This window comes from Prunus mume, linkage group LG5 (genome assembly GCF_029339155.1).
Source record: "Prunus mume cultivar Tortuosa linkage group LG5, ASM2933915v1, whole genome shotgun sequence".
Classification (NCBI taxonomy): domain Eukaryota; kingdom Viridiplantae; phylum Streptophyta; class Magnoliopsida; order Rosales; family Rosaceae; genus Prunus; species Prunus mume.
Window position 1 is genome coordinate 26166914 of NC_142702.1, and position 22822 is coordinate 26189735.

A 22822-nucleotide genomic window follows, 5' to 3' on the forward strand; every position below is an offset into this window, starting at 1 on the left:
GGGTGATGTTAAAATGCACAATTGATATGTTGGCAAAGAGTTTCCGAACAGTGAGGTGCAAGAGCTATTTCAAAATTACAACAATCAAACAATATCAATCAACCTAATGCTTCAGCCTTCCAAGAAACCAGAGATCCATTTGGCAGATTTCCCATATCACTTTGATGAATCTTCAGAACAATCTGCAACCATTCAGAAAGAAAAGAAAATTTCAATGACATTATGGATAAAATTATGACATTAGCAGTTTTTTCCCAGCACAGAAAAGAACCAAGCCAAGCTCAGGTGAAGACCACCCCGAGTGAAAGAATGCTCTCATAGATATAATAGTGTTCCATTAGACTGAACATTAAATCTAAGTGTTTCAACAATATTCCTGTGCACAATACAAAGGTAAGAACAACTTTGCAACCAGTTGTGGCTACTTGGCAGAATAATATATATGAGATACATACTTTCCTAATTAACCAAATTTTCACTTGTTCCGTCGCCTCTATTATTGTAGGGTGAACGCAAAGTATGGCATTTTCATATGTTGTAAAAATACTATTAAATTATCAACTGCATAATACTACACCAAACCAGGAGATATTAGCTCAGGTCTGTGCAGATAAAAATGTTAAGAGTTAACACATACACTTCATCAGAGTAGTAAAGAAACCTCACCTGAGCGAAAGCTCAACAAAGTTTGTTTGGACACTATGATACTAGGGGAAAACAGAAGAATACAAAGAGTGTGGGTTTAGAACTTTGTACTAATCTTACAATATTTAACAAACAAATGCAAATAAGAAAAAAGAGAGGATATTATCCCTTAAACATAGAAATCTTTATCTTACCTAATTTTTCATCACCCAGATATCAATTTTAGAACAATGCAGACGGTATTGAGTAGTACGAGAGGAACTCTCAAGTACTGTGTTGCGTAAATGAGACCTATAATCTGTCCCTTGACTGACTTTGTCCTGCCCACTGAGAATTCTGCGAGGCTCCATCCTCTAGGCGCAAGGAAGCGGTCCTCATTTAATATTGCTAGTGCATTTGCAAGAAGCAGAAAGCCTTCAAGTAGTGTCATCAAACCCATTTACCTGAAAAATGAATAATTTATTTCACATAAGCTACAAATGCCTCTGAGTTTTAGGCATTTAATCCCCATTCCCGATCCCCTCTTCAATCTAATACATAAATGAGAAAAAGGAGAACAGTTCAACAACTTTTTCTGTGCAGCAAAAATGAAAGCATAGAATGATTCTCCGGAGAAATTAATTTCACATTTGTAATGGAGTTGCCATAGTCTCAAAGACATGCAGTCCTATTTGCATTTGTCGGTAAATGGGCACAGGCAACTGCACCAACGAGTATGAAAGTATCCAGGGATGATTGTTTAAATGCAGCTGCCAAGTCATCAGCTATTCACTGATGGCTATGCAAGAGTCCACATCTATTTGTAGATGAAAATTCCACATTGCTTACAATACCTAAGTAGATTTAGACCATGTAGACGAATCATAGAGCACTTGTTTGTGCTTTCTCAGTTTCCTAACCTTGATGTGGAGAATATATAAAATTCCGGTGACAACTAGGACCTCATTATCTAAATCATAGGACTGAAATGAACTCTTCCAGGCTGATTGTTACCTAGATCTTTGATGAATCGGTTATGTTATTGAGATTTTTTCATAAGTTGAAAACTAAGCTCCAATGACCAGCCTGATGACCCAGAAAACAACAACATTTTACACCAATTCTAAAGTATTCAGAAAAATTAAAACCTAATAGCATTCTGCCACAAACAGTAACTTAGCCTTTTCCAAAAATGGGACAACCCCAGAGTACCAAACTTGGCGTTTTCCAACAATGGGACGCAAAACCTAGCAACCTAGGAAATCGAATCCCCTCAAATAGAGCGGTAAACCTCAAAACACATGTAAATCTATGCGTAATAGATGAAAATCAAGAATACCCGAGTCAGATTGAAGATGTAAAAGCTTAAATATAAACCCGGGCAGCTTCAATGGAAGAAATGGTTGCAAGAACAACCCAGTTATTGAGAAATACATATTAAACTTACAAATTACAAATGTTATGGGAAATTGATAAAATACAAGTGCCATTTTAGAAATTGGGAAGGAAAATAAAAACCCACTAACCTGATGCTAGCACCTGATCTCAGAGAGACAGACTTGGATTGGAGGTGTAAATGGCTAAAACGAAGAGTACAGGAACAAGTAGAACGTGCCCTTCTTTTTTCTGCTTACTTTTTTTTTTTTTTTTTTATAAATAAATTTCTGGTTTAGTGTTGGGCCTGATGAGCCTGCTGAATGTATATCCTTGTTTGGGCCAGCGCCTAGTAATAATTGTCGCAATTAAACTTTTCTTTTTAATTTTATTTTTTCTTTACCCAAAAGAGGAAAAAGAAAATGGAAAAAGAAAAACCTTCTCGTGTCATGTGTCATAATTTACGAACGTTTAGACAAAACGTTTAGACAAAAGTGGGAAGCAGACTAAATTCTAATCTCCAACAGTCTTCAAAACTTCTGTAACCTTAGAGACTGCATCTCCCAATATGAGCTTCTCTTAGTTTTCTACCTATCTAAGATTCACCAAATGCACAAAGAACAGATATTTAAGGGAGAACCCATCTGCTGCTTCAGTACACTTTGTATGTACATGATTTGAGATAGCTAAATTAGCTAAAGATATGATCTTTGCATGAATATTTACAGCTCGAGCCACACTTAAAACACCCTTCCTCTTAACTTTCGTCTCCCTGTTGTGATCTTTTGGGTTGTTGTTGTTGTTGATGTTGAGTCTGAGCCACTAGACCTTTCACAAATGCAACCTGGAAAAGGATTTGCATAGAAGTTCTCCTCAAGTTTGGGCAAATTTCTGGAAATTCTGCGATATGGTCCTCCAATCCTTTTTTCGTGTAACTTCTTAACCCGGGACGAGAATTTTTTCCAAGTTATCACCCCATTGTCCAACTTATCAATCAATCGCACAAACCTTCGTCTGCAAGGCACATAAGTTTGAATATTAGAGAGAGCTTAAATGAAGATTTGGTTTAATATATTGCGCAATAGTGATGCTTACTTGTCAGGGCTGATAGTTTTCCTAAACCCTTCAAATCTTCTATGACCTTGGACTGCCTTGGCCATATTTCCATCATGAGAATAGATGAAAACATCACTCTCCACTGCTATAATATAGTCCAAGGCAGCAAGCTGATTGAGCTTGTCCTTGTATGGTTGTAGCTCTTCTTCAGTTGCTAAATTTGAGTGGAAAAATATATTAGGATACTTGTCTTGCACTGGTTTAAGCCCTTCTTGCCCATAAATCTCACCAGCCACTATGTATATTTTTGTATCTGAAGGAAACCCAATTGCTTCAAGGAACACAGAAACCTCTCTTGGGGTCATGGGGCATTGTCCTAAGCGTCTCTGCTCTATGCCGTTGATCCTTTTATGCTTCCAATGCGGCGTCTGCTCCCTTATTGTTTCAAGCTCTCTATCCTCCTCTTTGGTAAGATTGTGACTGCAGCCTGTGAAAGAAAGCATGTCCTTCTCATATCTGCATGTACAAATATAATGTGCTTGTCACTGGTTAGAAAATTATACAGAAACAATATATGATTGACACATTTTGTTGTGAAGTACATTGTTAATTTCTTGGACACACCTTAAATGGAGAGCAATGTATCTGCTACCATTCTTCTTTAATCTGTCAACCAACTTCATCCCGAGTTGTTCGATTTCAGCCGTGAATCTCAGTGCCTTAAACAAAGCACGGCAGCGGAGCCTCTGGATTGAGGTAGCAACATTGTTAGCAAGTCGGGAATCTGTGAGGGTGAATTTAAGCACCCGGTGCTTCTGCAATAATGAGACCATCTGTTGTTTATAGTAACTGGGCTGGTCACAAATTGTTACACATCGTTAGATTCAAATCCCACTGGTTTTATTGAAAAAGGCTAAAAACAATCTTGACCATACCTTCGACCAAGAAACCGGAGCCTTAACCCGGGGCTTCACTTCTGCAAGCTCTGGTGGAAGTGACTCTACAATTACGATATCATCTCTTAAAACCTCCATGAAGTTCTTCCAGTTGAAAATGTCTTTAAAATCACTGAACAAATCAATGTTAAAAAGAGAATGAAGGGATGTTAAATTTTCAACTACAATAGCCTAATCTATTATGGGCCAGTATAATATTAATTAAGAATCCTAACCTCGGGTCGGTCCAAAAGGATTTGTGATCTAAAGAAGGGAGAACAAGAGTGGCATTCATAAGTTTTGCTACGGCAACCATGTCACCTATCTGCAAGTTCAATTTATTCAGAAGAAACCCAAGAAAGGAAAGTATGAAAGTCCCAAAACACAGAAGCTAGCTTAATTGGTTGCCTACCCCAAGCTTCATTTGATTCAATCCACCATTGGAACGAATTAGGAGATAGCCATTTGTGGCTGTTCCATTCCCTGTTACAAATTAAACTTATAATTTAATTAAAACGATTCATATTGTTTGTGATGACTAGTTTCCAACGTAGTATCACAAAAGATAATTCATTGGGGATGAAAACTTTCGGGACGTACGAAATTCCTTCTTCGATCGATTTATGCATTGGTAATAATTAGCATTCTCTGGTGGCGCCCAAATATCACCAGTCTGACTAGCAGAAATCAAATAAAAGATGGGATCACAATCTCAGGTGACTAAAATATGATACCCCTACTATGAAAATTTAACTAAACTTATATATCTTTCTTAACCTTCATGACAGGATAAAAAAATGCAGAAAAAAAATAACAATCTGACCTGGAACTTTCCTGTATTTGAGTCAAATAATTGCTGCCACCTTCACTGACCATGTTTTGTTGCATTGTTGATGATATCCCTGGTCGAATGAAACCTATTGTTTCCATCATCCTCAATTCCGGAAACGTACTGAGCAAAGCAAACTTGGCCAGAACTGACACAAAAGCTAATACCATCAAAACCATGGAAGCCCATCTGCACCACCCTCTTGAGAATTCAGACAACCTGCGCACTCTACGGCGAAAAAAGACGGCATTAACATTGGCGTCATCGGACTTGACAGGAGTATCTTGTTCTTCTATGGCTTCATGCACACGTCTCCTTGACCTGGTGCATGAGTTGTGATGATCAGCAGCAGAGTTTGACATGGAGATAGAAACAAAGAAACAGAGGAGATGCAGAGTAATGGGATATGGAAGCTTGAAAGAGAGAGAGAGAGGGAACGTGGGAGGAGATTACAGTTTAGTGGGTTGAGGAGGTAACGGCCTGTGTTAGTGTTACGAAGTTTGTGAATTCAATTCGTTTTTATTTTATTTAATGGGTTTATAATTTAAAGTGGGAGCGGATTATAAGGCGGATGAGGCTCTGTGTTTGTGATGTTATTGGCTATATATATAATTTGTGTTGGTAATTCAAAACTTAAACAGAGCAAACACCACATATTATCCAAAGCAAAACCCCCAACGTACACAAGAAATGTTGATGGTGTTCCACCTGCACCAAACAATCTTTCTTTCTTTTTTTTCCTTTTTTGTTATTTTGGAATGAATTACCATAAACACAATGGTTTGCTAAATCTGAAACCACCGGTCCACAAGTCAAGACCATTTTCCAACAAGTTAGACCCGGTTGACTTATAAACATGTTTACTCACTATATTTTCTACAAGGTTGGAACCTACTTGACATAAGTATAATGAATAGATATGATACAAATAACATTATTTGAATAGTTTGAACATAAATCTCTTACACTGGTATCCCTAACTCCAGCTATAAACCTATAAAAGATTTTTTTTTTTTTTTTCAATCATCGGGGAGGGATAATTTGAATTTAGGATATCTTCCAAGGCTGAGAAGAAAAATAACAATAGACCAAGAAGCATGATCATTAAAAAAATAAATAAATAAATTAATATATATATATATCAAAATACAAAAGCTTTCAGATTTGGGTTGGGCTAGGATCCGAAATGATTACTTGGACTCATAGATACTTACTTGGGCCTTCTTATAATCGATAGTGGGTTTCATACCCATAATAAGGCCCATCTACAAAGTCACTTCCTTTTATATAAATACCGTAATCTTCTTGCAGACCAATTTAGGGTTTTAGGCCCATCTACAAAGTCACTTCCTTTTATATAAATACTGTAATCTTCTTGCAGACCAATTTAGGGTTTTATTGCTTCTTCTACGCAGGCGTCTGTGGTTGCTTACTGGTAGAGACATAAACCCCAAAACGCAAAAATGGTGAAGGAACGCCAAGGAGAACGAATTAGGTAATTGATCCATTTCTTGCCTCCCCCAAAACCCTAATTTCTGGAAATGTTAATCCGATTACATGTATCAGATTTGTAATACTTTCTCACTCTAATGTCTTATATCAGACTCTACGTCGGGGGCACCGTTCTCGGATACAAAAGGTAATTGATTTTGTATTGTGCTTTTTGTTATTGTTTGGCTGCAATTCTTTTCTACTGATAAATCCATAAAATTGAAGAAGATTTGATTTTGTTTTTCGGTTGTGAGCTAAATGGAGACTAGGGTTTGAGCTGACTGATTGTTTTGGTTAGGTCTAAGTCAAACCAGTACCCGAGCACCTCCTTGATTCAGATCAATGGAGTGAACACCAAAGAAGAGGTGGCATGGTATGCTGGAAAGCGCCTGGCGTACATCTACAAGGCCAAGGTGAAGAAGAATGGGAGCCACTACCGCTGCATTTGGGGCAAGGTTTCCAGGCCTCATGGTAACAGTGGCATCGTTCGTGCTAAGTTCACTTCCAATTTGCCACCCAAATCCATGGTATTGTGTTTATATTAAAAATGTTAGTGTGCTATATGTGTAGTGGTTTTTTATCAATGCCATTTCTGATTGTGTTTTTTTTTCTGTGCTTCCTTTGTAGGGTGCTCGTGTTAGGGTATTCATGTATCCCAGCAATATATAAGGTACTTTTTCTTTGAGTTCTGTTTGCTTTGATTTTTAGTTCTAGTGTTATTTTTGTGCAGTGTATGTTGTGCATGGCTGTTTGTATTTGAAGTTTTGATTTAGCATTGTAAGATTTTTTGGATTTGCCTCAATACAATGTGGATGAATATGCTACTTCAGCATGTGTTTTTGCCTTTTGTTGTTACACAACTCATGTCTGTGTTTTTGTGAAATTGAGATTTTGCGGTTTAATTATGGAGAATGCAATAGTTTTGTTGTGCTTTGTGTTCAACATTCAGATATATATTTACATTTGTGATTATTGGCTGATTAATGTATTACTTTTGACATTTTAGCTTAGCATAGTGTAGGGTAGGATTTGGTTGCTTACATTTATATATGCCTAGAAGGTAATACCTTTGACTGTGTTGTCTCAATTGATTCTGAAATCCTCCATTTGATTACATGCTAGATGTTTACTGCTATTTGATACATTCATTTATCTGTTGGTTTCACCAGTGAGCCTTTACTAGTTTACATATTTTGATGCCTGGGTTTTGACTTTATCAATTACTTTACATTTTCATGATATCTTTTTTTTGTGCTCATTTTGATGCCTGGTAGAGATACATTGGAGGTTTTTCCCTGTAATCTCTAGGTTGTTGGTTATTAAGTCGTTAAGCTAGTGTTGATTTGATTCCCTTCTCTTTGTACTTGTGGATTTTGCTGTCCAAATTATTTAGTTTGCAGCAATGCATATTTCAATTTTGTTTTGTTTCTAGCTATATTTTAAATTTCGTCCTGGAAACTTGAGATCATATTGCAGTTCTCAGGGTAGAGATGCTTGTTGTTTATGACATGATCTTATTGTGCAGTGCTTCTTTTGATTTTGTTGAGTTTCTAGCAAAAGCTCTTTCTACCCTGGTCCTAACCTTATGCTCATTTTTCTTTCTTGCAGTTGCTCAGGACTTATAGATGACAGAGATTCGTCGTTTGAAGGCTTCTTAGTTTTATATGGTTTTTACGAGCCAAGTTAGATATATTGTTTGTTTGAAGGGGAGTCAGTTTTGTTTGTTCGGATGGCAGAACATCATTCAATAGTCACTAATTTTAATGCTCATCGTCCGACCATTTCAACTTCGTGTTTGAATATTCATTAAACTGAGTATGAATTAAAAGTTTTGAATGAAGCAGCATTCTCTCGTTGGCTATTTTTCTCCAATTTGGGTTTTTAATATTGTGAAATGCTATATTAAAATTCCCCAATGAGGGGCAACGGCCGATCCCTTAAAAAGCCCATTTGTTCACATTGTGGTTTCATATGACCCTTTTTATCTGTGGCCATTGTCGATGATGCCTGTTTTTGTCGTTATATACGATTGTGAAAAATAATGTGCTGGTTGTGTTATGCTTTGTTTGTTTACACATGCCTGGACAGATTTGTAGAGCCCTGGCATTTGGTTCACTCATATTGCCTCACTGGTCACTATCATAACGAATCAAACTCTAAAAGATTTGGTCCCCCGATCGATCTAAAACGGCTCAAACTGCAGGGAGGCTACAATGAGGGGTTATAATAATGGGGTTTTTAATAGCCGTTCGATCAAACGCATAATTGTTATTAAACTGCTGGATTGAACCCTCATTATAGAAGCTCCCCTCAAACTGAAGCTAATTGATTGATGACGTAAATTTACATGAAGCTAATTGATTGATGATGCAAAATTCAATGCAAAGGGCCTGGCTAAAACCAAAGTGCGAAGAAGGGTACCAAGAAATGTTTGCATCTCAAGCCCAAAAAGAAATAAACAAAACCCATGTAGTAAAATGCAATTACGCGAAGGGGCATTAAAAGAACTATCGAAAGATGATCTCTCCCTCCAATGCACAGTGCCAAAACAAAAGGCACTGAAACTGTGGCGATTTAACATGTTGTTTAGGTCATTTTGCCTTTGTTTTTCAGTTACACACAATTGTAAGCATGCTATTAGTGGATGCAAAACCCTTGAGTGGAGCTTTGCTTTCGTTTGTAATCAAATGGCATGTGATGTAAAAGTAGTTGTTTAAAACTTTATGGTAGGCAAATGTCGACCACGTTCACAAGCCAACCACATGATCAAAATTGTAAGATTTAAGCTTTGGCGTACACTTTTTCAGCTCATGCTCCATGTGTGCCGTTTGAGTTATTGTCCTTGTTCCTTAGAAATCTGTCATTTGGGTCTCTCTTAACATACTTGTCCATTAAAATCCACACCACTCAGATATGCAAAACATGGTAAACCAATTATGGCCAAATTAATTCGACACCGACCCGTGTTAATCACGAGTTTGGTATGCTAATCAGTATTCAGTAATCAAAGTAACTTCTAGTTGCATGCTCAAACTCAGTGTCAGTAAACAAGGAAGGTGGATAACTGAGTTTGACCACAAACAGATGGGACAAGCGTCTGCTAACTTGATTAACGGCATAAAATTAGTTAGTCTAATCCCATTTCTCCTTGTAAGAATGTGAAGTTAGGCCAAATGGCAAATAAACATTTGGTTGCTCCTTGAAGTGCAGGCCTCGAGCGCAAGACATTTCAAAGTTTGAGGCATCGAGGTGCGCAACATCGTTTTCATGTAAGATGTGACATTTCAACATATTTAATCTCATTAATTGTTTTTTTTCTTCTTCTGCATTTTCTTGCATTTTAGGATGATGGTTGACTAGACTAATAATATAAGAACACAGAAAATCTTCGGAGATATTTTTTCGTTGTTGAGAAAATCTAAAGAGAGATTTAAAACAAAAATGGGCTTCTTCAACTCTTTGTTCAAGACCAATAAGGTGTTAGTTCGATTAGTCCACACCTTTGGCATGCTTACTAATGGTATTGCGTTCAAGTTCCTGTAGCATCCGTATGTGTGAATTTTCCCCATCCCTCTTCCTAATTATGACCCCAAAAAAAAAAAAAACCTCTTTATCCAAGGAAGGCTTATTATAAGGTTGCAAAGTTAAGGGTACATTTCCATTGATGATCCCGTAAAATTTTCCTTCAAACAAAGTGCCAGAATCAAAATGCATAGGATTCTCGATTTAAGAACATTTGGCTCAGCACCACCAATATCCAAAAGTCCTAAAGTTAATGATTTGAGCGGATGATCTTTCATCAGGGTTATCTATAAGTTTGGCAGGACATTGCATACTTTCAGCAGATATATTGGAAACCAGTGGAAATATACTACTAGTACTATTATTTGTCATTGCATGACCCGGGTTTTCAGCATTTTCACATGGGCTGAATTATGCTAAGTTTCTGTGTACAAATTTCTCCATTTGGAGGACCTTGGACTCATCTTCACTGCCTAACCTCAAAGTGAGCAAGCATCCTCATTCACCATCCAAGTCAGCAATCGGGATATGTTGCAACCCTAAATCAAGAGTCATGAGTAGGGAACGATGATTCGATCAAACTCGTAACTTCATTCAACATTTAAGAAGATAAATACTACTAAATGAAGAGTTAGTTGATTTTAACTTCTATATCTTAATACATGAGAAATTAAAACAGTCAATACTAGAGTGAAAAACATGGCTTCCTTGTAATCAAACTGCATTACTTAAACGCTCCTTAAAAGAAAACAATTGATTGAAGATATTTTAGGCTCGACGTTAAGGGTGATCACGACCTATATGATGTTATGTTGTAGTTTGCGGCTTGAAGGCGCGTTTGACTGTGACCAAAATCTTTATCCGTGAAAACAAAATAAGCACCACTTGGCATGGCTTGGTAACTCTGTCAGCTGGTGTAAAAACCAGACAAATTATCAAACCCAGACAAATTATCAAACTTGGACCAATTGTCACGCAGGGGAGGATCGGATTGGATAGTATTGGATATTCTCTCACCATCCAGACCAATGCTAAAGTAGAAACAGAATATACTTCACTCTCGGCTCTCTGTACTTTGCAGGTCAAAACCCACCAATGCCACGTTAGCACCAGGAGAGCTTCACCTTCAACTTCACCTGCTCAACTCATCACAACACAACAACAGTGGTTTCAGGTAGCCATGAACAGAAATTCACCTTCACTTGCTCAACTCAACAAAATTTAACAACCCTTTTAGGCTTTAGCCCACTTTCCTCTCTCTAAAATTCTCTCTCTCTCTCTCTCTCTCTCTTCTTTTTCTTCTTTTCGGTTTTGGTACCTAAATACACACACACAAAATCAGAGGTTGTTTTTTCCTCTTTTATGGCACAGATTCAATTGACTGCTTCAGGCCCTCTTGTACCCTTCAATTGTATGCTCTCTCTCTCTTAATTGCACAAAATTCTATTTTAAATTGTTGGGTACTTCAGATGAATTCTGGAGTTTGGTTGCTGAAAATAATATTGAGTTTTTAAAAACAGGACACCAGATTCATGGATAACATGTAAAATGTTCTTTAATTTGGTTATCTAAGTGAACCCAAATGGCGGTCTTACGATCAATTTCTTCCATTTTCAAAAATTTGCTCAGATTCCAAACAAAGAGACACAAATTCTGCTACTTTGGCAATTGGGAAAGTTTTTGACATTTCTGGGAATTTTCAGGTGGTGCAAAGCAACTGAGTAAGTCAGTACTTGTCTGTTCTTCAAGAAGATGTGCAAGTTTTTCTACACTATCATTCACAAGTTTTAGAAGCACAAAAGTTCGAAACTTTGAATTGGGTGCAAGCACAGCAGCAGCTAGTAATGAAGGCTTCGAAGAGGTAGTTGAAGGTCAACCACTACCAGCCTTGGGCTCTTCTTATACATGGCCAGATAAGAAGGTTGGACTCTCTTCTCAATTTGCTTTTATTAACTACTTTATTCGAAGATTGGGTGCTATGTGAATCACATTTAAAAATCATATTATGTGGTATGGAAGATCATTTATTACATATAGTATCACCTCTCATATAATGTGGTTTAAAAATATGATTCCGTTATCAGTATTGCAAAATATATTCTGACACAAACAGCGCGCGTGATCGGTAAAATGTTTAAGCAAGCAATTCAAGTAATTTTCTTACCTAAGCAGTCCATTTAAGGGCAATTAGTTGGAACCAAAATTATGTAATGAAGTCAATAGTTTTACCAAACAAAAAATCTTTCGTGCACAACACATACAAACAAGAACAAGCATCTGATAATGTTCATTTAGTCCCTTGCATGAAGTATGGTCCAATTTTCTAGTGCTTGAATATTTTTTATCAATTGGTGGCCAGATTCGCATATGCTTATTTTAAAATGCTGCCTAACATCTTTTAATTTTCTAATTAGCGCGTTGGCCGTAGAAGAAGCTCTTCTTCGTTGACAATTCTTAATCCCACACTTCCATTCCATACACGTCATTGTCTTCATCGCCTTCCCTCATACTAAATAAGGGTCCAAATGTATTTCCAATTTTAAACTCTTAGCAAATTAATAAAAACAAAAATGTAATTCCAATTTTCTAATTTGTGTCAAGATATAAAAATGCATTCCAAAACATTAAATAAAATAAGGTCAAAGTAAATTTGATGATCGCATTATAATTTTTTTTTTTTAAAGGAAAAGTAAATGTGATGAACTGGAATAAATTTCATAGAAGTTCCCATTAAAAAAAAAAAAAAGAAGTTTAAAAGTCAAAATCTTTATGGGGAAAAAAATGAAGCAAATTTAATTATATGGTCATTAAAATTAAAATTAATATATAGAAATTTAATTTATGTTAAAAACTGAATATGGTCAAAGTCTACTTTGCTTATAGTTTACAACAAAAGAAAAATAAAAACGAAAAAAACTAATTAAACTAATAACTTAAAAAACAACAAAGAAAGAAAAGAAATGAAGTGAATTCTCCCGTACGCGTTTACCTCTCGCTGCTTTAAAACTCTCTCTCTCTCTCTCTCTCTCTCTCTCTCTCGTCCCCTATTTGCAGAAGAGGCACATTCCTCGTCGGTCGTCCTCAAAACTCTGACCCAACGACGCAGCCTCTCTTAATTTTAACAGAGACCCATTTCCATTTTCAATCCCTTTTCTCTCTGCCTGTTACTTTCTAAAAATTCTTTATTTTTCGCCTTGTTTTTCATTTAAATTTCATAAAATTCTGCGTCTTTTCAATGTACCTCAATTCTCAGATCCATGGGAGGCCAACCCATGTTTCTATATAACCCACTTTGTCATTCTCTACCCGGGTTTCACCAATGCCCCAACCCTAACAGATCCCGCCTCACCTGAACCTAACGCTTTTTTGGTTTTGCCTCAAAATCTCAGCCGTCCCATCGAGACCCACCTCATAAAATGAAGGGCAAGAGCCGTTTGTTCACGATCGGGCTCGTCACCGCCTGGTACTCATCCAACATTGGGGTTCTGCTGTTGAACAAGTACTTACTCAGCAACTATGGCTTCAAGTACCCGATCTTCCTCACCATGTGCCACATGACCGCCTGTTCTCTGCTCAGCTACATAGCAATTGCTTGGATGAAGATGGTTCCTATGCAAACCATTCGATCCCGGGTCCAATTCTTGAAGATCACGGCGCTGAGCCTTGTGTTTTGTGTGTCGGTCGTTTTTGGGAACATTTCGCTTCGGTATTTGCCGGTCTCGTTTAACCAGGCTATTGGGGCCACCACGCCTTTCTTCACTGCGGTCTTTGCCTACTTTATGACTCTCAAAAGGGAAGCTTGGCTCACCTATCTCACCCTCGTTCCTGTTGTTACAGGGGTCATCATTGCAAGTGGGGTATGAGCTCTTCCTTCTTGTTAATTTCTGCTTTATTATTGCAAATTCAAGTATATAACGGAGAATTACTGTGAATTCTGGAAATGGGTTTGCTTTGGATGAGAATTGAGCAACCAGTCTGTGAATTGGTAGGATATGGGTTGGGATGGATTGGTGGCAGGTTTTGCAATTGGGTTGTTCTTTTTGTGTATAATTCCAATTGGTTTTAGCTGTCCTATAGTTGGATGGAAACTAAAATCTGATAGTTGAGAGAAAAATAATTGTGAGAAGATCTACCAAAACAAAATGGGAACATAAATTTTGAACCTGAGATATTAGTTGGGTAGGACCTGAGATCTGATAAGTTCTTGTCAACGTGAGATAGCACAAGACTTTAGCTGAATTGGGGTGAGTTCCTGTCTTGGAACCTTGAAGATAAATATCTTTGATTTAAAACTACCGTTGGGTGCATGAAAGTGGGTGGCTTTTTCCTATTTGCCTAGTTTATATAGCCAGTAAAGGTGGGATTGCACAAAATTATGTGGACCCTTCAATTTAAGTTATGAACCTTCAGTTTGATTCGACCATACCACAATGCATCTAATAGTTTTGATCTTTTTACATTGCCACAGGGTGAACCAAGCTTCCATCTGTTTGGTTTCTTAATTTGTGTCGCAGCAACTGCTGCAAGGGCACTTAAATCAGTGCTTCAAGGGATTTTGCTTTCTTCCGAAGGGTATTTGCTCTATCATTCTGTATTTGGTTAAAGTTGATGGCATTAGTTATTTCTTCTTCATTGAAATTCTCTCTAAACTGAAAATGGGCACTGAATGGCTTGCCTCTATATTCCAGGGAGAAGCTGAATTCCATGAACCTCCTTCTATATATGGCTCCGATAGCTGTTGTTTTCCTACTTCCTGCAACACTTATCATGGAAGAAAATGTGGTTGGTATAACACTAGCTCTTGCAAGAGATGATGTCAAGATCATATGGTATCTACTATTCAATTCAGCATTGGCATATTTTGTAAATCTGACCAACTTCTTGGTCACAAAACACACCAGTGCTCTGACTCTTCAGGTTTGTCTCCCTTCTTGATCCAGGCATTTGTATATTGTTAATCAGAATGTATTATGAATGCTGTTAAACACTTGTAATGTTCTAGCATTAGAAGATTTCATGAATAACAAGTATGGTTTGGGGAGTATTGAAGTTGCAGGGCTATCTTTAGGGTTTAAGTTGGTGAAAGATATTCAATTTTGTTGCTAGGATATGAATCATCCTAACTTATAGGGACGAGTTCTGTTTATAGTCAGTTATGTATGATAGTGGGATGTTACCACTATAATAAGCTGAATTTATAATCTGGGACCAATTTGCTTTAGATTAAGGCACTATTAGGCCAAGGGTATGGCCAAAAGTATGTTGGTCTTGAGAAACTGGTTCATGTAGCCACCCTAAGTAGCTGGGTATGTTCTTATTGGATCATTAGTGGCTCCGCTGTTTGCATGGCTATGTTGACTGATGAAAGGAGCTCCGTCTCCTCCATTTTGGTTAAATATGTTCAGACGAAATGATCATGCTTAATGTGAAATATTGAGCAGTTTATGCTTGATTAAATTGAAGAATGATGTATTTAGTTCTCACATTTTCGTATTGTCATTACTAAGTTTAACATTTCTTTTCCTGGTCTTGTTGCTAGTAACAAATGGAACTTTCTTTTGGTCAATTGTAACAAATGGAACTTTGTGGTTATCCAGGTACTAGGAAATGCTAAAGGAGCTGTAGCTGTGGTGGTCTCAATATTAATTTTTAGAAACCCTGTTTCCGTGACTGGAATGATGGGTTATTCTCTCACAGTCTTTGGAGTGATCCTTTACAGTGAAGCCAAGAAACGAAGTAAATGATGATTCTGGGAAAGCATCTGGTGGAACTTCCTATGTTTTGTTTTCCATACTGCGAGAACAGCGGTGGTCATCCTGGAGGCAAGTTGGCACCACATGTTGGTGCCGGGATTTTGCCTCTACGAATTCTATTTTTCCCCTGGAGGCCTCAGTGAGTGGCTTCCATTTGTATCAGCAACAACGCAGGATAAGTCAAAAGTAGGAAACTTAATAAGTGACTAGTATGGTCTCTATTATTCTCAGCTTGGGTTTACGGAGGAAATATATTTTTATCGTTTATTCTTTCAGAAAAGGGTTGTAGAATTGGTCTCCACACAATCAGTCTGTTATTAACATTTCTTATATTGATTAATTAATGAAAGAAAACATTCATAATTTCACAATTTTGTACTTGTATCCCAGACCGAGGTTTTTAAAGCCTTATGCTTGTTAGTTGCAACTTGTAAAAAGAGCCACTGCATTGTTTGTTTGCTGACCATTTTCTGATGAACTCTAAATGAAATCATTACGCCAATGATGACATCAGAAAGAATGTCTTCAATTTTTTTTTAGGACCTTTCCTATTGAGAGGGGCAATAATATACTAAATTCACATACACTACACGGATTATAGGACTCGAATGCAGGACCTTGCCTGAGAGAGTAAATACTCCAAACCACTACACTAGTAGGACTTCATTTAAGATATAAGATGACAATAGCTTCAGTTGTTAAAGAAGATGAACTCGCATCATGAGCTAGTCTGGAACTCTTCAACTCCGAATCACAAACAAGCTCAATGATGCCTATGAGCTAATAGGTAGGAATAGGATGGCAATCTGATTAGATGAATGAAACTACTCAACTTCAACCTCAAATCCACATTCAATTTCTGTTTAGCTCCAATTTAAGTTTCAGACTCAATTTCAATTTCATTCTAACTTTCAGTGGATGAATCACTTCAATTTCAGCGCTTGTCTCCACTTGAGGCTTGTTTTTCTGTTCCGCAGTTGTGGCTGCTGTGGCATTGAGTTTCACCCTCCTTATTCTCCTCTTCTGGCTTCTTCTCTCCAATTCAGGCTTGCTATCCGCTACAGGCTCAGCTTTGTTGGCTTCTTCTCCACTCGTTGTGTGGTATCTGTTTGAGCTTCGTTTTCCTCTTCTATCTTGGGAGCCAAGTAAAACCCCTTGTAACTCATCTCAGGCTTGGCAACTTCATCCTCAAGAACAGACAGATCCAAAGCCTTCGCTGATTCTCACCAGCTGGTTTCTTACTTGGGTTGCCTTGGTGGATGAGTTCAAATACCTTAGGGAAAAGTTTAAACTAACCGGCTCCTCTATTTCTGTAGTGATCACTTCTTTAGATGTGAACATCTTATGCTAGAAGACTACAACACAAGCAAACATTTCTGTGTTTAGAATTTCAGTACCAATTCAATGCTTACATGATCGGTTGAAGTCGCCTATTCTCACCTATTTCTGGGAGGAAAACATGAATCTGTAAAACAAGAGAGAAAACGAACCTCGTCCGAAGTACGATTTTGCATGCAAAAGATTGGACCAATATATCACCTCTGGTGGAGCACTTCACCCTTCACAAAACTGCAGCAAGCATTGATTTTACAAACCCAGTTTTCAGGCAAGAGAAACAGAAAAGGCAAACCAGAATCAAGTTCACTTCTTTAACAGCACAATCTGACGCAAGTATAAACAACGCTTCTAAAAAGCAGGCCAATCCCCAAGAACCAGCCATACGCACAAACCAAGTTGATAAAATAGAAAAAGACAAAAAGAGAGAACGAATTAATCAAGAAAATGTACTGTGCTAATGGAATTGCCATCGAATGTCCTTCAATTTTTCCTGAATATTCTCGAAAACAATTTTTTCTGTATTTGTGTGACTGTCCTGTATTATACTTTCCCTTCAATTACGATTACAATTAGCACGTTTGAAGTCTCATTAATTCTGAATTTCAAGTTTCAGCCAGCTTACGGTGGGGAAGACGGGTACAGACAAAAGGCTCCAGTCTTTTTCAATTTCATTAGTTTATATTGGTGTAATTAGGTAACAGGAAGGGCATGTTTCAGTACACAAATTGTCGATCAACATTAGCCAGGACCCTAGAGTTAGGATCAATAAAACCTGATTACATGGCTCTCTAGTGATTATAAGGTGATCTCTAGTTCACATGAGAGGGAATCAGAAAAATGAAACGAAAAAATAGACTCCTCATATCTTCGTAAAAAGTCGAACAAAATGGTGACAACATGAACTTACTGCAAATAAAGTCCTGAAGAAATTCATTTTACAACTATCAGAATCGCACCACATACATCAAGCAAAACACAACAATATGCCCAAGATTGATGAGCCAAAGAGACAACAGAGAAGAATCAAGTTTCTCACTCCACCATGGAAAGCATAGGTTGAGGGGGATATAACACTCTTAAACGAAAGAAAGCCATGTAATCAAACCATAAAGTATGGCATTTATGCTTCTGGAATGGATGCTGCTGCTGCTGCTGCGCGCTTAATCGATGCAGACTTAATAAGATGGTTGTAGCTCCCCTTCTCCTTGAAAAGCTGGGAGAAATGGTGCTTGCAGTACAAAATGCCTTCCAGGGCAGCATAATTTGATGGAGTAATAGGACAGCCACCATGAGAACACTTGAAACACGACTTGTGATAGGCCTGGCTCTCCACTGTCACCTGCAAATATTTTGGTGCAATAAACCCAAATTAGTTTCACATGATTTTTCAATTTTGCTTTGTTTTTGTGTGTTTTTTTCTTCCTTCAAATTTGGAGTCAATGGAGGATTGGAACTATAATGCAGAGCAGACATCACTACTGTATAGGAATTGAAACATTTCATAAAGAAAATTCTTTTATATAGGCAAAACAATTTGTGCATTATTTATTTGACCCTCCATTTTATCACCCCCTCCATGTGGACACTGACAAAATAACATTTGGCTTATCAGCACATATTTTTTATTTAAACTTGCTCACCTCTGTCCAAATTTTCACATTGGAAATTGACTTCTAATATGAAATCCTACTTCCACACATACTGAACATTCTAGCCAAGAAACAAGCTCACTATAACTGAGATTCATATCCATGCACGTTATATAAGAAATTAGTCCCTTTTCTTCAAATAACTAATGCAGAGGAACTCATTCATTACAACCGAGGTCATGCAAAATTTGTGTACCCTCCAACACCTCTGATTATAAACAGGAATATTACATAGAACATGTGCTAAACTTTAAAAAAGCAACAATGGGACACTACTGCCAAAGTAATTCTTTCACGTTTGGGACGAGAAAAGAGGGGGGGAAAATAGAGTAGTATAAAGGATAATCATCAATAAAAGACATATTTTAGGATACTACCTTCTCCAGTGGATAAGCGGTTTTACCACAAGTAGCACATTTTTCTTGTGTTCCAGAAAACATGCTAGCAGCTTTGCTAGGTGATCTAGTCTGAAACAAACCCAAGCATTTGAGAATCAGTCTTAACACCAACCAATAGACAGCATAAGAAATATTTGTTCACACAAAATTAAGTTTGACGTAATGTAATGTTGTCAGAAAAATTTACCAGCTCTGGAGTTAACTTCTCAGCTGACTTTGCAGCTGTTGCACATTAAAATGGTAATCAAGAAACCACAAAAAAATTTATCAAAGGTGGACTTCATCAGTGAAAAGAGAAAGACATACGTGACTGAAAGTTCTTGTTGAAATTGCCAGTCTCCTTGAAGAGTTGTTCGAAGTGGGGCTTACAGTACAGAACACCTTCCATTGAGGAATAATTGCTCAGCTGTAAACATAAAAATTGCAAAAGCTTAACAACAAGGAAGGAACTTCCATAAACAACTCTATAAGTTGCATATCTTAATAAAAAAGGATTCAGCTTTATGGCACAAATAATCCTATATATTACCATACCCTTTGTATTGTACGAAAAATCCCACAAAAAAAAAAAGGCATTCTAATTAAGTTGGAAAAAAAAAAAAAAAAAAAAAAAAAAAGCAAAATATTAGTTCATACACGAGATTATTGTTTATTTTTCACTATACTCATTTGCATTGTTCTAAGAATCCTCGAATATAGCAATCCCTATCCAATAGGAAGTAACAGTAAATCAATAATGCTCAGCGAAAAAATGTAGCAGAAGACAAGGGATAAAACATATCCAATTTGATTTCAATCTAATCAAAATGATGCATCCAAGTTACACGACTCAGACTGAAAATCAACAACAAAAGCAGAAAATGAGCCACAATAGATGGTTGAGTACCTTCAAAGTCCCTTTGCAGTGGGTGCATTTGAAGCAAGCCTTGTGGTAGGACACACCATCCGCAGAGAGTTCCTCTACTGGGTAAACTGTCTTTTCACAAGCCTTGCATTTCTGCTGGGTGCCAATGAAAGACATGCTTCTTTATGCTTTTAGATCTGATTCTTCTCTATTATCCAGTATCACCACAGGCTTCGACGCAGATTTTGGCTTTCCTCTCAACCTTCTATCTGCAATGAACAATCAACCAGAGGGGAAAATGGCAGTCAGATGAAGTGAAATTGAGAATAAAATGAGCTCTGCTTGATTCCTGAGAAACTATAAAATAAAAGATGAAAATTTAAACTACAGTGATTCATTGAAACGTCAAAATTTAGCTGAAGCCACATACGCAACTATTTTGACTCGGAGGAGGTAAAACCTCAAAGTTACACAATTTGGCAGCTTTAACAACAAATCTACAGAAAAACCCAACCAAAAAAAAAAATCAAATCTTTTTTGCTCAACTTTCTGAGAAACCGATCTAAAAGCCCATGGAACACAAATAGCTGATTTTTATTTTTTATTTTAAGAAAAAAAATCTCTGATCCAATCTTAAACACACCCCACACAAGAATGCAAGAACAAATGAATGAGGATCTGGCAGCAGAGATGGTGAAATGAAGTCAACAGAATTCTTATGGGTCAGGAAAAAGCGTACCCTTTGAATAAAGTGAGAAAATGGTGGATCTTTAAGGCTGATTGAGTGAGCTTGAAAATCTCAATAAATGAAAAATGGAAACAGAAAAAAGAAAAGATTTTGAAAGATGAAATGAGAGGAACAATAAGTAAATGGGTCCTGGCGTACTGGAGAAAGGAGGAGATGGCGAGCACTTTTTGCAGCGAGCGGATACAGCGTAGTGGTGGATGACGACGATGAAATTATATTCGCGACCCCCCCAAATCCAATTAGAGATTTTTAGGCGTTATGAATAAAATGGAATAAAAATATCCGCGCTGGCGACACTTTGGCTCCACTTTGTCTTTGTTCAAGTTCAACGACTCAATTACGCGGCTTTTTTCGCCCTCTTTTGGCTGCAAATTTACACGTTGACCCCTCTTCTTATTTTCCATGTCCCATTTTTTTTCTTTTAATTTAAAATTAGTATTTACTTTCACCCTTAATATGCCCTTTCTTTGTTATGTGGGACGAACCTAAAACCAACAAAAAGTAACAAAGAATCCTTTCGGGCCAACGCGCCTAGCCTAATTTATCATCATCTATAACAGGATAAACCTATAGGTACATTGTGCCCCATAGAAACGAGAACAACTTAATTACAACGGAGAAATTACTGTTTTGTTATTTATAGCTAATAATGCTATGTCACGTGAAAATATTTTCATTCATATCATACTATTATTAGTTGAAAATAACAAAATAGTATTATTCTGTTTCAGAAAAGTCTGTATCCATAGCAACATACAAGTTGCAAACTTTTCATTTTTAGTAAAGTAATTTGTGGATGAAATTGTTGTGAATAACTTAAATGGAATTTAAGTACAATAGAGAGGATAATTAAATGCATAAATTAGGATTGTACTTGAGTGCAGTAACGTAATAGAACTTTTTATAATTTTACGGGGCCCTTGTTGCACCACAACATTGGGTAACATCGTAATTTAACTACTAATTTAGCCAGAAGAAAATGCCTGAACTAGTAAAGGACAAAATGGTAACCAACAAATGAAAAAAACAGAAGAAAGCAACTTTTTGGGTGGCAATATAACGAATTTTCTAAGCTGAGCCTAACATAATATTTATCCAATTACGTGCATCAACATAGCATCTCATTCCTAAGAGAATGTAAGATCCATTGCCTCTCTGTTAAAAAATGTTTATATCTGAGAGTTTTTAATTAATTTATTCAGAAAATATTTTACATGAGATTTGGAAATATAATCAAATACGTACTTGAGGTATTCAGCGGTGTTACTACAATGGTTGTAGTTTTTTTCTTCTTCTAATTGACACCAGGATCGAAACTCCATGATTTCTTTCCCCTCAATATTACAACTATTAACTACTATATTAATTATTATTTTTCAAAGATACTTATCCAAAATGTCCCATATAATTATTATTTTTCAAAGATACTTGAGGTCAGTTGTTAATTTTTTTTCATTTTACGATGGAGTGGATGGTAATTTTCGTAGCCTGGAATTATTCGGTACAAAATTTAATTTACAGCTTCGCTGGCGGTGGCCAATGAGTTGGATAAGCTAGCTGGGTCCATGGATTGTTCTTCTCAGTCACAACTAACACTGTTGTTTTAACAAAATCTTCAATGGTGAGTTGAAAGATGGACGGGCCACGCTTGAACTACAACATTATGGCCTTTTATTATTACCTCAACCCACGACAATCATAATTGGTCTCAAAGGTGTAAATTAAAATGTTAGTTGATAGAAGTTTTACTATTTGAAATATATATTTTTTTGATAAAGATAGCTTTAAATTCAATTATTTTAGAGATTTTAATTGTTGGTATTAACTTTTAAGTTTTAACAATAAATAAGAGAAATGTCAAGTGCGACAAATATTAGTCCAAAGAAACCCTAGTCGTTCTCTCCCCTTGTGAGTCATAAAGGAAAACTTCATAGAGGGAGAGGAGGAAGAAGCTTCACTACCCCTCATCTCTTCTTCTCTTTTCCTTTTAGGCTAGTGAATAAGTCCACTGGGGCGTTCTGAAAAAAAAACTATTATGGTGGTTTCTTCTGAGCCATAGTTAGATTGAAGTTCCCCATCACCCTTTTAGTCCATGTTTTTAATCAAATCTTGATCCCTAACGCCGCTCATGTTCTCTAAATTTGATTCTACATCACCTTTGATGGAGGTTGCTGCAAATCACCCAATTGTTTTTGGGCAAAGTTGTTGTCTCATTTATTTGTTCACTCTTATGCACAGGTAGATAACTGAAAATCATATTT

At 36.9% G+C, this 22822-nt stretch overlaps 5 protein-coding genes across 8 annotated transcripts; 2 read left to right on the forward strand and 3 right to left on the reverse strand.

Moving 5' to 3' along the window:
• Positions 1–3: 3 nt before the first annotated feature.
• LOC103332732 (uncharacterized) lies at positions 4–2285 on the reverse strand. Of its 2 annotated transcripts, XR_016127040.1 has the most exons (4): positions 2151–2285; positions 840–1088; positions 667–706; positions 4–182 (listed from the first exon to the last, which is right to left on the reverse strand). XR_016127040.1 is itself a non-coding variant. In XM_008235478.3 (3 exons), the coding sequence occupies exon 2, from the start codon at positions 1082–1084 to the stop codon at positions 851–853; it is 234 nt and encodes a 77-aa protein (XP_008233700.1). In that variant the 5' UTR covers positions 1085–1088; positions 2151–2285; the 3' UTR covers positions 4–182; positions 840–850. The 2 variants fall into 2 exon arrangements, 1 of the variants encoding a protein (XP_008233700.1); XM_008235478.3 differs by lacking the exon at positions 667–706.
• Positions 2286–2423: 138 nt separating this feature from the next.
• LOC103332734 (O-fucosyltransferase 28-like) lies at positions 2424–5311 on the reverse strand. Its single transcript, XM_089052530.1, has 8 exons — positions 4813–5311; positions 4590–4666; positions 4402–4472; positions 4226–4314; positions 3990–4122; positions 3679–3908; positions 3094–3570; positions 2424–3012 (listed from the first exon to the last, which is right to left on the reverse strand). The coding sequence occupies exons 1-8, from the start codon at positions 5178–5180 to the stop codon at positions 2739–2741; spliced, it is 1719 nt and encodes a 572-aa protein (XP_088908656.1). The 5' UTR covers positions 5181–5311; the 3' UTR covers positions 2424–2738.
• Positions 5312–6166: 855 nt separating this feature from the next.
• LOC103332735 (large ribosomal subunit protein eL33w) lies at positions 6167–8181 on the forward strand. Its single transcript, XM_008235481.3, has 5 exons — positions 6167–6313; positions 6422–6457; positions 6608–6836; positions 6937–6979; positions 7918–8181. Exons 1-4 carry the CDS (start codon positions 6282–6284, stop codon positions 6976–6978), a joined length of 339 nt encoding a protein of 112 aa, XP_008233703.1. The 5' UTR covers positions 6167–6281; the 3' UTR covers position 6979; positions 7918–8181.
• Positions 8182–10858: 2677 nt separating this feature from the next.
• Positions 10859–15955, forward strand: LOC103332736 (putative sugar phosphate/phosphate translocator At3g11320). Of its 2 annotated transcripts, none has more exons than XM_089051661.1 (6): positions 10859–11005; positions 11535–11752; positions 13221–13688; positions 14300–14403; positions 14520–14748; positions 15429–15955. In XM_089051661.1, the coding sequence occupies exons 3-6, from the start codon at positions 13248–13250 to the stop codon at positions 15573–15575; spliced, it is 921 nt and encodes a 306-aa protein (XP_088907787.1). In that variant the 5' UTR covers positions 10859–11005; positions 11535–11752; positions 13221–13247; the 3' UTR covers positions 15576–15955. The 2 variants fall into 2 exon arrangements, with proteins under 2 accessions (XP_088907787.1, XP_008233705.2); XM_008235483.3 differs by having other exon boundaries at positions 10908–11242.
• A 1805-nt stretch (positions 15956–17760) lies between these two features.
• On the reverse strand, positions 17761–20841 carry LOC103332737 (LIM domain-containing protein WLIM2b). Of its 2 annotated transcripts, none has more exons than XM_008235485.3 (6): positions 20700–20841; positions 19856–20082; positions 19276–19375; positions 19157–19191; positions 18949–19038; positions 17761–18261 (listed from the first exon to the last, which is right to left on the reverse strand). In XM_008235485.3, the coding sequence occupies exons 2-6, from the start codon at positions 19988–19990 to the stop codon at positions 18043–18045; spliced, it is 579 nt and encodes a 192-aa protein (XP_008233707.1). In that variant the 5' UTR covers positions 19991–20082; positions 20700–20841; the 3' UTR covers positions 17761–18042. The 2 variants fall into 2 exon arrangements, with proteins under 2 accessions (XP_008233707.1, XP_008233708.1); XM_008235486.3 differs by having other exon boundaries at positions 20553–20796.
• Between the last annotated feature and the right edge of the window lie 1981 nt (positions 20842–22822).

What these genes read in the sequence shown, in the direction of transcription:
- LOC103332732 (XM_008235478.3), bottom strand. Translation starts at nt 1,084, where the DNA reads ATGGGTTTGATGACACTACTTGAAGGCTTTCTGCTTCTTGCAAATGCA.
- LOC103332734 (XM_089052530.1), bottom strand. Translation starts at nt 5,180, where the DNA reads ATGTCAAACTCTGCTGCTGATCATCACAACTCATGCACCAGGTCAAGG. An exon ending in TGAATCAAATGAAGCTTGGG is followed by an intron (nt 4,315 to 4,401) that starts GTAGGCAACCAA and finishes TTGAACTTGCAG; the next exon opens with ATAGGTGACATGGTTGCCGT. An exon ending in TCCTTTTGGACCGACCCGAG is followed by an intron (nt 4,123 to 4,225) that starts GTTAGGATTCTT and finishes TGATTTGTTCAG; the next exon opens with TGATTTTAAAGACATTTTCA.
- LOC103332735 (XM_008235481.3), top strand. Translation starts at nt 6,282, where the DNA reads ATGGTGAAGGAACGCCAAGGAGAACGAATTAG. An exon ending in CGCCAAGGAGAACGAATTAG is followed by an intron (nt 6,314 to 6,421) that starts GTAATTGATCCA and finishes GTCTTATATCAG; the next exon opens with ACTCTACGTCGGGGGCACCG. An exon ending in ATTTGCCACCCAAATCCATG is followed by an intron (nt 6,837 to 6,936) that starts GTATTGTGTTTA and finishes CTTCCTTTGTAG; the next exon opens with GGTGCTCGTGTTAGGGTATT.
- LOC103332736 (XM_008235483.3), top strand. Translation starts at nt 11,194, where the DNA reads ATGGCACAGATTCAATTGACTGCTTCAGGCCCTCTTGTACCCTTCAAT. An exon ending in GGGTCATCATTGCAAGTGGG is followed by an intron (nt 13,689 to 14,299) that starts GTATGAGCTCTT and finishes ACATTGCCACAG; the next exon opens with GGTGAACCAAGCTTCCATCT. An exon ending in CCAGTGCTCTGACTCTTCAG is followed by an intron (nt 14,749 to 15,428) that starts GTTTGTCTCCCT and finishes GTGGTTATCCAG; the next exon opens with GTACTAGGAAATGCTAAAGG.
- LOC103332737 (XM_008235485.3), bottom strand. Translation starts at nt 19,990, where the DNA reads ATGTCTTTCATTGGCACCCAGCAGAAATGCAAGGCTTGTGAAAAGACA. An exon ending in ACTGCAAAGGGACTTTGAAG is followed by an intron (nt 19,376 to 19,855) that starts GTACTCAACCAT and finishes TTATGTTTACAG; the next exon opens with CTGAGCAATTATTCCTCAAT. An exon ending in AGAAGTTAACTCCAGAGCTG is followed by an intron (nt 19,039 to 19,156) that starts GTAAATTTTTCT and finishes GGTTTGTTTCAG; the next exon opens with ACTAGATCACCTAGCAAAGC.